Source organism: Podarcis gaigeae, assembly GCF_964106915.1.
Source record: "Podarcis gaigeae genome assembly, chromosome: 9".
Taxonomy (NCBI): Eukaryota; Metazoa; Chordata; class Lepidosauria; order Squamata; family Lacertidae; genus Podarcis; species Podarcis gaigeae.
The window spans coordinates 43,716,316-43,732,481 of record NC_139685.1 but is presented as its reverse complement, the minus strand read 5'-3'; the positions used below and the strand labels follow the sequence as shown (position 1 = coordinate 43,732,481).

At 40.9% G+C, this 16,166-nt stretch overlaps 1 protein-coding gene across 1 annotated transcript in view; it reads right to left on the bottom strand.

Annotated features, from left to right (window-relative positions):
* The window catches only part of LOC310852506 (uncharacterized protein), a 131,729-nt gene that overhangs the window by 4,924 nt on the left and 110,639 nt on the right, over positions 1 to 16,166 (bottom strand). Inside the window, exons 4-5 of the mRNA XM_083756126.1 lie at positions 10,544 to 10,639; positions 9,871 to 9,928 (exon numbers count right to left, since the gene is read on the bottom strand). Of these exons, the coding sequence (XP_083612252.1) occupies positions 9,871 to 9,928; positions 10,544 to 10,639 (154 nt within the window). The remainder of the gene's footprint in view (positions 1 to 9,870; positions 9,929 to 10,543; positions 10,640 to 16,166) is intronic.

Here is a 16,166-nt window from a genome sequence, read left to right as displayed (position 1 = left end):
AATGCTTCAAGATATTATGAACCAACCAACATGTCCTCAATAAGTTCTTCTCTGGCTCAGAATGTAAAACGAGTTTCTGAGTATAAACAGTTAATGTTCAATCCATCAGGTGCCCTAACCCAACTGCCTTGATTCATGTGCAAAATGAACGTTAAACTCTTTCATCTCACTGAACTTGTTGATTGCTATGACTGTGGGACAAGATTAACCAACCAGCCAACTGGATGAAAAAATAGGACCTGTAACCAGTCCTCTTTACGGTTCCAGCCAGGGAGCCATGCCCCGTTTGAAGGTTCTCACCTCCATTCCTCCATCTTCCCAGTTATTCTGTTTTCTTTCATTTCTCTCATTGGTCAGCATTCTGTGCCCCCTGAGCATGCTCAGACTCCACTGGATAGTTTTGGGTTTTTAAATTTCTTTCCACAAACCTCCGAGATCATTGGAGCCTGCTGATACCCACATTTTGTGAATGAATGTTCTGAGAATTTAAGGGTTGGAACTCAGAGCATGACTTCACTTCTGGAAGAAATGATACCCTCTCTTATTTCTTAGTGTATTTGTTTTTGAGGGGGTTGGATTTCCAAGTGGCTGTCTGCCGATGGCGGCATTTGGAACAATTTTCAAAGGGCAATATATATATTATATTGCCTCCTGAGCATCAGCCACAGAGCACTGACCTCGTGACTGTATTGGAGAGCATATGGCAATATTACAAGGCAGGAAAGAACTCTCAGAAGCAGATGAGTTCTTCCCAAACATTTGCCAAGAAAGCACATAATATCCAAGCCGTTTCTGAATTGACATGAGGGCAGTTCATCCATCATTAATTCCATATGGAACACAGTTAATGACATTTACAAGCCAAGTAAATTTATGGCTGCATCTCTAAGGTGCCTTTATATTTTCAGACAGCAAGATGTAGCAATTGGAAGCATTGCTGAAATTCCTCCATGCCTGCTGTTGCCTCCTAGGACAAGTTACTGCCTGCTCACTAGGAATATCCCTTTAGGATATTATGGGTATTTGTTACAAGGCACTTTTATAACATCTCTACCTGACACTTGTAACATATATTTTTGTCTGCTACTGGGAGCTTCATAGATAAAATGTTTCCTCCCCTAAGACTCAAATGAACATGATCATTTATTATTATGTCTACTATACCCAGTCATAATATTGACTTGGTTTGCTTCTATGTGAAGCAATTCCAGTGTGAGTTCAGCATTTTCTGTTAGCATGTGAAGTGAAATTAAAGTTCAGCCTTTGAAGTCCATTATGAATGGCTACTTCAAATCTTACATTTTCCATCTAGAAAATCATGTGAAGCCTGTATTTTAATTCATTTAATTTCTACTTCACCCTTTATCGATTATTGATCCCAGGGTGTATTACATTATAAAAACATGAGACAAACTAATCAAACTCAAATAACACGAACCAGAAATAAATACCACAATTAAAAACTCTATACATAACTGAAAAACTGACTTAATGCAGTTTCATTAGCAACTGGACTTCATTCATCAAATGCCTGCAAAAGGCTGAGTGACAAAGTATGTTGTTAGTTGGTGCTGAAAAGTAAACAGGATTAGTGTGACGATCCAATAACATCCTTTTAAACAGTATATGTCCCCTCACCTCCTGGCAAATAGAAAGGGAAGAAATGGAGGTAGTGAGAGATTTTACTTTCTTGGGCTTCATGATCACTGGCAGATGGTGACAGCAGTCACAAAATTAAAAGACGCCTGCTTCTTGGGAGAAAAGCAATGACAAACCTAGACAGCATATTAAAAAGCAGAGACATCACCTTGCCAATAAAGGTCCATATAGTTAAAGCTATGGTTTTCCCCATAGTGTTGTACGGAAGTGAGAGCTGGACCATAAAGAAGGCTGGTTGCCGAAGAATTGATGCTTTTGAATTATGGTGCTGGAGGAGACTCTTGAGAGTCCCATGGACTGCAGGAAGTTCAAACCTATCCATTCTTAAGGAAATCAGCCCTGAGTGCTCACTGGAAGGACAGAACCTGAAACTGAGGCTCCAATACTTTGGCCACCTCATGAGAAGAGAAGACTCCCTGGAAAAGATCCTGATGCTGGGAAAGATGGAGGGCACAAGGAGAAGGGGACGACAGAGGACAAGATGGTTGGACAGTGTTCTCAAAGCTACAAACATGAGTTTGACGAAACTGCCGGAGGCGGTGGAAGACTAGAGTGCCTGGCGTGCTCTGGTCCATGGGGTCACAAAGAGTCGGACACGACTAAATGACTAAACAACAACAACAATCCAGCCTCCACAACCTGGTGCCCTCCATTTGTTTTAAATTACAGTTCCCACGAGCTCTAGCCAGCTCAGGTTAGGGAAGGATAGGTCAATACAGTGGTACCTTGGTTCTGAAACTTAATCCTTTCCGGAAGTCTGTTCCAAAACCAAAGCATTCCAAAACCAAGGCGCACTTTCTCATAGAAAGTAATGCAAAATGGATTAATTCATTCCATAGTTTTCCAGTAAAGATGATAAGACTTATCATTAAAAGGAAGGAAGAAATATTTTGTATAACCCTTGGAACAGAAAATGAAAGCAACGTCAGTCAGATTCATTATCAGGGAACCAAAAGCAAATAAAAAGAGGAGACAGAACAGAATGTCAGATAAGTTGTGATGCTTCATTCCAGGCAGATTCTACTACCATTTGACAGAGACTTGAAGATTGCAGCTATCTTTCTTCTGCCATTCCCTTTCACCAATAACTCCATTTACAACCATCTAACAGGCTTGATATGCCAGTAAAATGATTTGCTGCCTTGTTCAGTAAAATATTTTCCTAAATAGGAAAAAAAAGTTTTACAAATTGTTCTCTTTGGTGGAACAGAAAATACTGTTATGCTCACCCCACTTCTATGAGAGGTGAGAAATTCCAGGGACACAGCGCTTGGGAAAGAGGTCAATGAAGGCTTCTTTTCCAACATAGGCATTTATTTGCAAATGTACCGATTGATTTTGCTGCAACAAACTAACACAGTTAGTTAGCTGGCTGTCTGGAAATTATGCAATCACTTGTCTCCAGTTGGTGAATCTTAGGGATCTAATGAAAAAAAAGTTGACCCCACAAGTTTGAAGTTTGCTCATCCTTGAGCTAGATAGCATCAGGTTAGAAAAGCCTTCAAAGAGCTGAGCTGAATATCTTGACATTAAGCATCTTTTCCTGACACGACTAGCAAACCCATAAAACAAGAGAGAACGAGAAAATGTATTAATGCTAAGAAAAAAATCCTTCCGGGAAAGTACATTTGGCAAAACGATTTCCTTAGTGCTTGCTTAATGACATGATAGTACATTGTTTTACAGAGATCTGGGTGGAAGAATAAAAGAGTTATAGCAGCAGAAAAAGAGAGCAGATCAATTCACAAGACTTTGCATTTTTGGACATTTAAAGCTGACTTAGCTATGCTAGTCTTGTTGTGACTTCCAGATATACTGCACTGCACATTGCCATTGGAAATTATAATATTTTCATTCTGAGATTTTGTTTCAATATTGTCAGCTGTTAATACGCAGTTTCATAATAAAATCTAACCCCATTTAAAGCTAAATCACACTGCCTCCAGAATTTCCAGTGAAATGAGATGCTTTAGTACTCTGATATTTCCAATGATGGGTTTAATGAAACATCCAAACACTACATAGGAAAACCCAAGTTTGACAGGCTTAATGGTTTTCCCATGTAGTATTTTAATCATTTGGTTTAACCTCTCATAATCCTGGAATTTAAGGTAGCCTGGTTAAATTGATGGGAGCAGATTTAGGAAGAAGAAGAACAGGGGGAAAAGCACACCATCATAAATCACATTAATTTATGGATCTTGCTGCCAGAAGATATAATGCTGGTCTTGGTTGGCTTTAGAAGGGAATCAGACACCTTTATGGAAGACAGAGCTTTCTGTGGCTATTCCATGGGATTAGACGAGACCGCAACATTTGGAGGAAACACAGTTGCTGTAGATTCAAACAACCAATGGGGGAAGGAGGACTGTTGTCTATATTTTCTGTTTGTGGGCTTTCTAGACCCATCTGGCTGCCCCGTGTTGGAAACAGGATGCTGGACCAGATGGACCTCTGCTCTGATCCAGTGGGACTCTTTTTATATTCCAGAACTTGCAATTTCTCCTCATTTGGTGTGCATTGGATTACAAGGATCAGTGCCTCTGAGGAAAGGACTCTAAATGTAGCCCTTATTATTGGTAATTGCTATTGCTTACAGCTATGCCAGGTCTTTTAAGGATCAAAAAGCTTTTTAAAAAAACAAAAACAAAGCTAGGTTAAGTAAAGGGAGCTTGGTTTTGACATGGGCTTAACTAGCAACAAAGAAAGCAGGTGTTACCTGAGGGAAGTTGTGGTGGAGATAGCAGTTCATCAGAAGAGGGTGCGGCTGCTTCCTTCAGCACCAATTGTTTCAATCAAATGAGTTAATCTAAACATTTAACCAACATATTCACCTGGAGGCTGGGGATTTATCTGTCTCTGGTTACAATGAAACCATCAATTTTCCTGCTGTTCTGCCCTTTTCTAGAGGACATAGTTTTGTGGGTCTTTCCCCCCCTTAACACACAATTAAAAAAAAGAATATAGTAAATAGCAAATAATGAAAGATGTTACTAAAAATTAGAGAAGTGAATTTAAAAATTGAAGAAATAAGAAACTGGGAGAACCGAAATGGATAGATCTGTCCATGGGGTCACGAAGAGTCGGACATGACTAAACGACTAAACAACAACAAATCCACCCCATCTATTTAAAATGCAAACTTTTCAATGTATTCGTCAGCAAAATCTGCATTTCAACTTTAAAGTGTGTGGTTTTTTTGGGGGGGGGGGACTTTTGTGCACCGACAGTATATTGCAAATTCTGGGAAAGGGCATTCTGGCATGGAGTTATGTTCCAGTCTGCAAAACAGAAACTTTGGATTGGGTATACTAGACTCCTGCACAAAAGGGAACCAAATAAATTTCTTACCCTTCTCTACTCAGCACTCAAACAGGTTGAGAAGCAGAGCTCTGTGAGTTAATTTGATAATAATGTGCCTCGTGAGGTAAACAGCACTGAGTCTACTGTGACAGAACACTCATATTTGGTGCTACTGGAGTGTGACAGAACATTAGGAATGCAGTACTCAATAACTCAGAGCTAAAGGCAAAATAGGTTGTGTGGGAATCTAACCTTTGAAATAATGGGGCAGATTGATAGTGATTATATACTTCTGGCTATGTCACAAATAACAGCAAAATTCTCAGAGGACCAATGTAACATTGTGTATCTCTGAAAACTCTTCTGTGTATGAAGCTCAATGTTTAAAGTTTCAGGGCAGATAAAAGAAAATACCTCTCCACACAGTGCTTAGTTAAACTATGGAACTTGCTAAAAAAAAATTCCTTCCAGTAGCACCTTAAAGACCAACTAAGTCAGTTCTTGGTATGAGCTTTCGTGTGCATGCACACTTCTTCAGATACACGAAAGCTCATACCAAGAACTGACTTAGTTGGTCTTTAAGGTGCTACTGGAAGGAATTTTTTTTTGTTTTGACTATGGCAGACCAACACGGCTACCTATCTGTAACTGGAACTATGGAACTTGCTGTGACAGGACACGGTGACCGTCACCAACCTAGAGGGCTTTAAAAGAACAGTGCTACAGTCATACCTTGGGTTGCGAACGCTGCGGATTGCATGTTTTCGGGTTGGAGGCCGCACCGAACCCAGAAGTAACGGAATGCAAAAATGATGTCACGGCATGCACAGAAGTGCCGAATCATGTCACGCATGTGTGCAGACAGGACGCTGCGGGTTGCAAACGCTGCGGGTTGCGAACATGCCTCCTGCATGGAACACGTTCGCAACCCGAGGTATGACTGTATTTTTCTAGAAAAAGAGGTGCTAGAACTCACCATGAATGCCTCTCTCATTCTCTTAGAATGGCAATGGCGTCCACCTGAAAGGTGCCAGAACTGAATTCTGGCAAGTTCCAGCTGGAAACCCCCCCTCCCGTAAAAGACAATTAGACAAATTCAAGGAGGAGAGAGCTATCAAAGATAATAGCCGTAATGGCTATTGTCTGTCTTCACAGTTGAAGACAGTAATGCCTCTGAATAACAGTTGCTAGACACCACAGGAGGGGCAAGTGCTCTTGTGCTTGAATCCTGTTTTTGTGGTTTCCCACAAGTATCTGGTTGGACACTGTGAGAACAGTGGGCCATCGGCCTGATCCTGCAGGCTCTTCTTGTGTAAATGTTGAATATTGTAATGTAATCGAAAGCACGTCAAGGTGCAAGTAGATAAATAGGGACCGCTTACTAGCGGGAAGGTAAACAGCGTTTCCGTGTGCGGCTCTGGCTCGCCAGAGCAGCGATGTCACGCTGGCCACTTGACCCGGAAGTGTCTCCGGACAGCGCTGGCCCCTGGCCTCTTAAGTGAGATGGGCGCACAACCCCAGAGTCTGTCAAGACTGGCCCATACGGGCAGGGGTGCCTTTACCTTTACCTTTAATGAGTAATATCTAAAGATCTATTAATGTCTTCTGAAAGACTGCACAACATTCTGTTGCCATATAAATGGCATTGTGAATGTGCATGTGCTTATTGTGCTTCAGATCCAGGAAGAGGTGTTCCTACTGTGCCCAAATGATTCTTACGGCATGTGGGAACATGCAGAGTCCTTTGTTTTCTCCATGGTGATGCCATTGCTAAGGAAACAAATGTAGTAATTGCACTCCCTCTAGTTAGAAATTGGGATAGATTGCACATGCATTCATACACATGCCATATGATTTATCTACCCTTGGCTATTGTACACATGATTGGCACCTTTAAGTGCAAATGACTCAAATGAAGAAGTCAGTTGATTAACAAAGAGATAAACAATGAGGCAGCATTCCCTCTTTCTCTTCTAGAAAACCTCCAAGCTTTTCAGAACTCACAACTTGACTACTTTCCCCAGGCAGAATGTAATCAGGGCCAGTCCTTGACTTAAGTTGAATGCTTCTCCTATGACATTGGGCTCCTGCCACAGGTTTACCAGGTGGTTGCAGCAAGATACCATTTAAAAATTTCTGCATTGTATGTAGCATTGCTCCAAAGAATATTGTGGGCAATTTAAAACGATGACTCACAGACCAAGGGAAGGTGTTAGCACCATTGGCCTCTGCTACACCATTTGGCTCCTGCAGCTGCCCAAGGATGCCAAGGGCTAACCCATGACCAGAATGTCTTATATTGCCAGGCTTAGATGTGATATGAACGATCTGTCTGTGCTATTGTATCTATGATGGTCTATTCACATAAGCAGATCATGACTAGTTACTGCAGCCATCAAGTACTTAGCATGGCTGTGTAAATGGTTCAGCACCTAGAGGACTTGCTTATGAGGCATCTAACAAATAATATCAGCAAAATTTCCTTCCTGATTCACCAAGATTTGAACTAGGCCTCTAGGTCTCATCTGTTAATATATATGCCCAGGTAATACACAGGTCATTTGGTAAACTTGAGCTTCTTGCCTTCTTTGAGGTATTTGTTCTATTAATACCATGCTGTTTTCTTTGAGTCAATTGACACAGTTAGTTAACCAGAATGACAGCTTTTCAGCACTCTACCATCTGTGATTTGTTTACATGTTTAAGGGGCGAAGGGCACAGAAAGAAAAAGAGAAAGAAAGAAAGAAAGAAAGAAAGAAAGAAAGAAAGAAAGAAAGAAAGAAAGAAAGCAAGCCTCCAGCTAATTAGGGCCTATCTACAGTGGTACCTCAGGTTAAGTACTTAATTCGTTCTGGAAGTCCGTACTTAACCTGAAACTGTTCTTAACCTGAAGCACCACTTTAGCTAATGGGGCCTCCTGCTGCCGCTGCTCTGCCGCCGCACGATTTCTATTCTCATCCTGAAGCACTATTTCTGGGTTAACGGAGTCTGTAACCTGAAGCGTATGTAACCTGAAGCGTATGTAACCTGAGGTACCACTGTACTCCCTTATGCTTTTCAACCCCATTCAACCCCATCCATTACATATGAAAAGTTTTTGACAGGTTTTCTGATTTTAAAAAATAACATATGCAGAGATGCAGAATGAATACTACTATAGGAGTAGTTCAGTTCTGCTGGTCTGGAATATGCATATTTTGATTGACACTTGTCTCAGGACCAATAGACAAGAATGCAAACAGAATTGCCCATGTTCCACCCCACCCCCAATCATATATTGACAAATAGCACAATTAAAGTGGATTAGGCACTCTTGTGCTGCTCTCCCTTTTGCTGGAAAGTTTGGAATAATAATGACTTGATGTGATCTAATAGAACCTTTGCACAAACAAATGAGAATGAATGCTCAATAAACAGCAGGCTATAACCTCCACACAAACTGAGTATAAGCTCCATACAAACTATGTGAAAACCAGTAAGGATGAATGCTCAATAAACAGGTTGCCATAGTTAAAAAAAGAACAACTATGGCTCCGTAAAAAACTACTCCACAATGATTTCAAAGCTTGCATCCCTATGTACAGTTCAGATGTTCTTGGCGTTGCTATTGCAGCCAGCTCAGCAAAGGATAAGAAAATCCCACACTGTAGCAAGCGTTTTCAGTCTAATAATAAATAGCTGTTTCCTGGGCATCAGGTTGACTGTGTTGTCCTGATGAATGCTGAGCTAAAGGAAATGGTTGATGCATTTCGGTCACGATAAATAAAGGGGCACATATACCAATTGCCAAAGGCTTTCATAAGGTTTCCTCTGAACATCACTATCAATTGCCATATTGGCTAGTATCAAAATCTTTTCCTATGGATCTGGAGCCATCAAATGTGACCCTCCAAGCTTCTCTTCTGGCCCAGTCCACACCCAACATCCTTCACCGGCCTGCTGCACTGTGCCCCTTTTAGTAATTGCACTTGGCTGGAATGTGTCCTTGAATGGGAATAATATCTCTTGCTTGTCTGGATTGAGGATGGAGAGTGGTATGTGTCTCAACACACCCACTTTTGTCACATTCACCACTGGTGTCAGGTCCTCAGAAGGTTGCCCATGAAGGAATGCTGAAATAGACCCCCACCTCTGCATTATGCTATTGCAGCAAGGAGGGGAGCATAGAACTTCTGAAAGAATGTAGGATTTCCACTGTTGTGCTCCTCCCTTGCCATACTTCCAGTTCTGCCCATATCCCATCCTTGCCATATTCTGCCATCACAAGGCTTCATCCAGCCCAGCCTATTGCAAATAGTGCAATACTTTCGCTATGCTGGCTTAAATTCATTATGCTGAAATATCTCTGTCCCACAGATGCAGTCGGAGAAAGTAGCCATCCTATCCTGCCAAATGGACATAACTCTTGGAGACAGTAGTGCCTGGTACCCACTGGGGCTGGTAGGCCAAAAGCAGACAAAGTCAGGCACAGCCAACAAAGTCTAATGTGGTCCACAACCTGTTCCCTGATGAGTTATTTGAAAAAAGGCAACACAAAGACTAAGAAGGAGGAAAGTTCCTACTAGTTGTAGGTAAGGAGGAGTCAGGTGGGGGCTGTATAAAGGCAGATTGAGGTTAGTGGAACTGTGCTTCCTTCACTCCAATGGACCAGCCTCCACTGGCTGCATAGAGCCATATTGTAATTCAGTCCTAATTTTCTGATTTCATTAGCTGTTTCACCTCGTACCATTTCTAAATGGCAGGTGCTGTTCATTTTTTGTCTTTGAATAGGTTCTAGCCACCTACTGCTCTATCCATTTCAATGGGATTTTCTGTGGTACCCACTGGCAGGATAAGTGGAGAATGAACAGTTGTTATTGTTGCTTTTTCAGTTGAACTCCGAGACTACTTCACTTTAGGAAATCTTACCTGCCTGGAGGTCTGTAGGGGAACGTGGAGTCTCGCCTCGTCACCTTCCAATTTTCCTCTGGCAGATGAAGATAAAAAGGTTAACAGTTGTTTTTATAAATGTTGTTATGAAGTTGAACAGCTTTAATTTGTGGTGAGGTGAAATTATTGTTTGGTTCAGGAGTGTTGTCAAACAACCCCTGCTCCCAGGAAGCTTCTGAGAGAATTAGAGATAAAACAAAAGTTCCTTCTATTGCTCTTTTGCAGCTAGGGCTTCGTGAGGGCACAGAATGGGTGTTTTACAGTTAAACCCACTTGCAAGCCAGGTTTCTTAAAATACCGTTACGAAACACTGGTTTCCCAAAACATCATGGAATATAAGTTACTGAAAAGAGTAGGAGACACATGAAGTGCAAGTGTTTCCCGTTTCCCAATGTCTTCATGCCCAAATTACAACTTTTGCCTCCTGTGCTTCTACAGACTTTTCAAACTGTCAGACAAACCAAAAAAAGGGCGGGCAGTCCTAAGAAGGTGCTGGAGCAAAAGTACAGTATTGTTATAGGACTGGGAGGTTTACTTTGGATTATGCCTGTGGGTCTCCAGGTTTGTAGTTTGGTATCTGTAAAATTGGGAAGGGACCACTATACTTGTCAAACCAGTCTCTTTGTTAAGGTAATGCCACTAAAATGCCTACCTGGCTTGGTCACATGAACATTTTGTTGTATCTTGACACAGCTGGCTTGTGGATCAATCTGGAAGCAGAGAGAGGTCATTGGGCCTTGGAGCAGGACTGTGGAATAGAAGGAGTAAGAAATGAGAAATTACTACTATTATTATTACTACTACTAGTACTACTGTTTCCCTCAGAAAAAGACATCACATCAGTAATATGAATCAGTTGAAAGTGTATATACAACCAACAGAGCTTAAGCATCACTAGTCATATTTACCTGTGTTGTTTTCCTAGAGCTGCTGATAGTTATTATCATCTTCAGAAACAGGAAATTGCTACTTCACTGGAGTTTACACAACAAGCATCTAACAAAATACTACTGGTGGCAGTCTTATCATGGTTCATATGTGAAATAAAACAAAAGTTGGCAAAAACAATATGCAGTTTTTAATATTTTTATGTTCAGTTTGGTTTGTCAGGTTTGAGTATGTTTACATTTAAAATAATATAATTAAAAATCATGGGACACATGTTATATTGAATCTTGTATTCATTTGGACTAACAACTGCGGTTATTTGGTTCTGTACTCCCAGTTCACCACTGCAGATTAGAATGCCCCAACCAAACATTGATTGAAAGGGGGATGGTGGTGAATTAACTTTTTGCCCTCTCCCTAACCCAGCTGTTAAAGACCATGAAAGGGAACTACTGTATATTAAAGTGATGCTAAGGACATACCCCAACAAAGAGTTGGGCTGATTTCAGCCTTACATGGTCCTAAGGTACAGGGACATAATCCTTTATGACTGTGGCGACACTGACTTGAATAAACCTGCATAAAATACAATGCACAACATTATATGTTATGCATGAAATCCTACTGATGCATCTCACTGAAGGTAAGGAGTGGGGGAGATTATCAGGCTAATCATTCCATGCACCATCATCAAAGGGAGACCACTGATCCTTGGGCTATATTAACTGGTAGCAGCTTTCCAAGGTTTTAGACAGGAAACTTTTTTTCAGCCCTAGGTAGCGAACCTGGGAACTTCTACAAGCTTTCTCCCTTTATGTCACATGATCCACTGATGTGTGCTAAATTTACAAGTCAGAATGCATGTTCAGGATCTCTTCCTAGTTAAGGCATAATTAATCTGTTCTTAATGATTTTGAGCATGCAGTCTTATTTAAATATTTTCTGTGTCTGAGCAACAGAAGCATTAAAGACTAGCAATCAAATATTGTCATCAACACAGGTAGGACTCAAAAACTGTATTAGTCTTTAAAAGGGCTAAGAGCTAAAAGAGACATTTCATTAATCTTTAAAAACTAAGTGACACAGTAGTTAAAAGTGACAATGACTAGTAAATACTGCCCTCTGGTGTGTTCTGTTCCCTTGTCTGCAGCTAGGACTGGTCTTTCCTCATCATACGATTCCTTGTATATCTTAATCGTTACCTAATACGTAATTGTACAGTTTGTTAACTTTTACCTTATCTGTTCAGAAGGTAGCAATCATTCCTTCCTATGCAAGACATGAGACAAAATGTACATTTTGAAAGTAATGCAAGAGACCTGGGGGCTGCTACCCAGACTGGGCAAAGTGGCTCTCTTTTGATGCAATGTTGTCATGGAGGGTAAAGAATGCAAAAGCTACAAGCTAGTAGTACCTTAACAAAACAAAATGTCACAAAGGGAAGTTTATATCTCATTTTTACTAAGCAAACATTCGAGTTCCCTAGGACTCTTCTCCAGGTGGGAAGGTAAGCAAAATTAGGTATGGATGGATAAGTCTATTTCTTGTCCATATCAATTTCACATGTGCTTATTCAGAAGTCCATCCATCTCACTTCAGCATTAAGCTGCAATTCCTTATTTTTAAAAAATCCACTAATATTTGTATTATTTACTACATATCTTGTAACAAAATACATATTTAAATATGTGGTTTCCCCCTTCAATGTATGCATCTTGAAATGCATATTTTTAAAATGCACTTGAGCTGTTTTCTCTCATGCTTAGCAGCTTGTTCCCTTTTGTGCTTTTGTTTTGCTCGAACCATGAAGTTTTTCTGCCCCCCTCCTGCAGGCCTCAACAGTTGTTTCCCGTTTTCCTTCTGCTAGGAACATAGCAGGTTTCATGCCAGGCTAATGTCAAAGGGTCAGTTTGAAACCCCCTTGTCTTTGTTTCTCACTCTTACAGCTGGCTGGCATCCATCTTTGGGGCTCCTTTGGAGGCTGACTGTACAACTCCATGCATCACATAATTATTAATTTCTGGTTTAACTCAGCTGGCTACCTGTGGTTTGGCTCAAGCTTCTCAAACTCTCCAATTCTCTTTCAACAACCTAGCATTCCCACTAGAGTTACTTCCATCATCAAGTGCCACCCAGTGGCAGAATGTCAGTTATCATGTGCTTGAGGCTTTGCAAATCTTTACCATGACCTTTGAGAACTGAGAAATATTTTTAAGGACTCACCCTATTTCTCTGATTGAAAATTGTTTTACGGAATTTTAATGTTATGTCTTTATATCGCTGCTACTCACCCTGGGACCTTATGGTAAAGAGTGAGTATGAAATCTAAATCATCAACATAACCCACACCATTTATTACACCTTGCAGTCCAAAATCTAAATTTGATACTAAAGGAGTTAGAAGCTGGAAGGAAAATGAAGGAAATCTAACCTGAAACCTTCTCAGGAAAAAGATACAGACCATGAGGCCTAGCTTGGGCATATCCTGAATGACTATTTTATTAGATGTGGTCAGATGTGGCAGCTTCTCTACACCACATTCTGTGTTCTATTACACAAAAAGCTGAAAGAAATGCTCAGCTATTTAACATCTAAAAAAATCTAAGGGGGCATTTTAAAAGTGGTTTTAACAAAAGGACACATATGGGAAGCATTCATGTTGTCAAGGAATACAACCTTGTTCCTCCAAGATATTAAAAACATTTGGATATGTCAGAGTTCTGATATTTTAGGGAATGACCAAGGAAAAATCTAAACCAATGCCAGTGTATCCTAGCTTGGTTTTCATGAGGGTTGCACAACAACATGACTGTTCTTTGTTACATGGTAAAATGTCATTCAGGAATGATCCAATGGAACATCATGGAAACAAAACGACCTCTTTTCATTTTTTCCTTTATGATTCCTTCACTTGCTAATAATAAACATGGTCCCTTTTTCAGCCAACCCCAGCAACTGTGTTCAAAATAGAGGAAAACAGCATAAATAATAATTACCTAATTAAAAGGCAGACTTGAAGTAAATTGCGAAGTGATAAGACTCTTTGGCCAAAGACTGAGGAGAATGGCTTGGCCAAACTGCTGATTAGAGGGGAAAGACATTAACCAGTTGAAAACAGTCAGTTGTCTTTCCTTCTGCCATCTTGTTTACCCTGCTATAGGATAACTGTTTACTTGGCCCTGTTCTGGCAACTACAGAAGCTCTATTTGGACATCCAGATTATTCACGTGTGAATAATCATGTGATAGGTAGGACTCCATTGTCAAGTTCCACTCCTCCCACCACAGCCTTGCATGAGTTCAAGGAGAAAGTCTGAAGAAGGGGTCTCCTCTACTTGCCTAGTACATTACTCAGCAGAGCGCCCTGCAATGCATCAGGACAAGTTTACAGTCATACCTCGGAATAAATATGCTTCAGGATAAGTATTTTTGGGTTGCGCTCCGTGGCGACCCAGAAGTAACAGAGCGTGTTACTTCCGGGTTTCGCCGCTCGCGCATGCGCAGATGGTCAAAATGACATCACCCACATGCTTGGAAGCGGCGAAATGCAACCTGCGCATGCGCAGATGTGTAGTCACATCTTACGTTTTGTTCAGGATGTGAACAGGGCTCCGGAATGGATGCCGTTCACATTCCAAGGTACACTGTACCACATTTTTACATATTTTTTGTTCAATACAACTACAAATAACAGAGGGGTGAAAGCATTGAGAAAACAGCAAAATTAATACACCCCCCCCCCAAACCGGGAGCAGACATTTTAGGAAAAAATGAATCCAAATAGCAAAGGACTTTCTAAAAAGTTGGTAACAATGACAGAGTTACATTATCAGATTATATACTCTTTTAATATCGTACTGTCCCCTAGCTAAAGTGACTACAAAACTATTACTATAAAAGCAAGAAGCCACTGTCATCAGGTCCGTAAGTGGATGAATGGTGAAAGCAGTGAAAGCGAAGTGATATATATTACCCTCTTAAATGTGCGGACTTGGTAAGACCAGAGTCTAAAATTACCCATTGTCACAGATGATGTGCCTGATAAGTTACCTATCCTGTTAAGTATATAACCCTTTAGGCTAAACTGTGGCCCTCCAGATGTTGCTGGATTACCATTATCATTCATCATTCCTGACCAATGGCCATGCTGGCTGGGGTTGATGGGAATTGTAGTCCAACATCTGGAGGGCCATAATTCAGCTACTCTGGAGCCAAAGTATTACCTGGAAGATCTGCAACTAGATCTTCTGACATTGTTATTTTTACATTAGAGCAACTGCAGAAAGTGCTAAATTTAATTAGAGCTGTGATCCCAAGCCCCCTATATTGGTGGTTCCCATAGTGTGGTCCACAGACCCCCTGTGGCCCATGAGCTTCATTTAGGTGGTCCACGGTGGCAACTGCAGAGATGCACAGCCACTTACATATAAAGAATGGTAGGCACAATGGCTGCTCCATTGTTCTTATAACTTGGTGGTCCTCCCAAAGGTGAATGGGACAGACCAGAAGTGACAGAGGAGGTGGCTCTACCTTCCTCAGAGGATTAAGGTCATAGCTGGCATCAAGATGGGGGGTATAAACTTTTTTTAAAAAGTAGTTTAGCATCTAGCACAGCACATTACAATGACAAAACAAGAGGGAAGAAAAATCATTAGGCGGTCCACCAAGACCCTCAGCAATTTTCAAGTGGTTTGTGGGAAAACATTTTGGAGATCACTGCTCTGTATCATATCTCTCAACGTAAATACTCCCCTCTGGGAGTGGGAGGGCTACAGAGGCAGCAATCACAACAACATTATCGTTTTATTCTAGACGTTATTTTATTATCGTAAGCAAACAGTTCCCAAATACCACTTTAAGTGCTTTTAGCCTATTGTTTTCCCTAACCACTATATGTAAAACTTGGGGGTTGAGAACTCTTTCAAATATGCATGAGGACATGGCTCAGATTACTACGTGTTTTAAAACAGATTTGCATAGTAATGCAATGACAGCCTCTTGTCTTGGTATGAAGACTTCAAAAAAAGCACGCAACGAGAAGATTGGAAACAATGTGGAAGGAAAGCTAAGTCGCAGATTAAGGTTGGTTTGAGTATGTGAATGCTAGTATATTTGAGTGGCATATTCAGCCAGCATGGCAAGTTGTAGCTTTATTTGCACAGTGGATTGAAGTTTGGTCATTAATAAAGGAGCTGAACCAGAGGAAAGACAAATGAAGTAACAGCATGATAAAGTCAGGGCACTCTTCTCCAATTGTTCTGCTGGTCTCCAGCCACAGTCGTTCATCTGGGCACTCCTGTTTGCCATGGTCTACCGATCAGACTGAAAGTGCCTGACATCAATTAGCCTCTTTAGAACACAGACTTCACCCACCATGTGGGGAAAGCC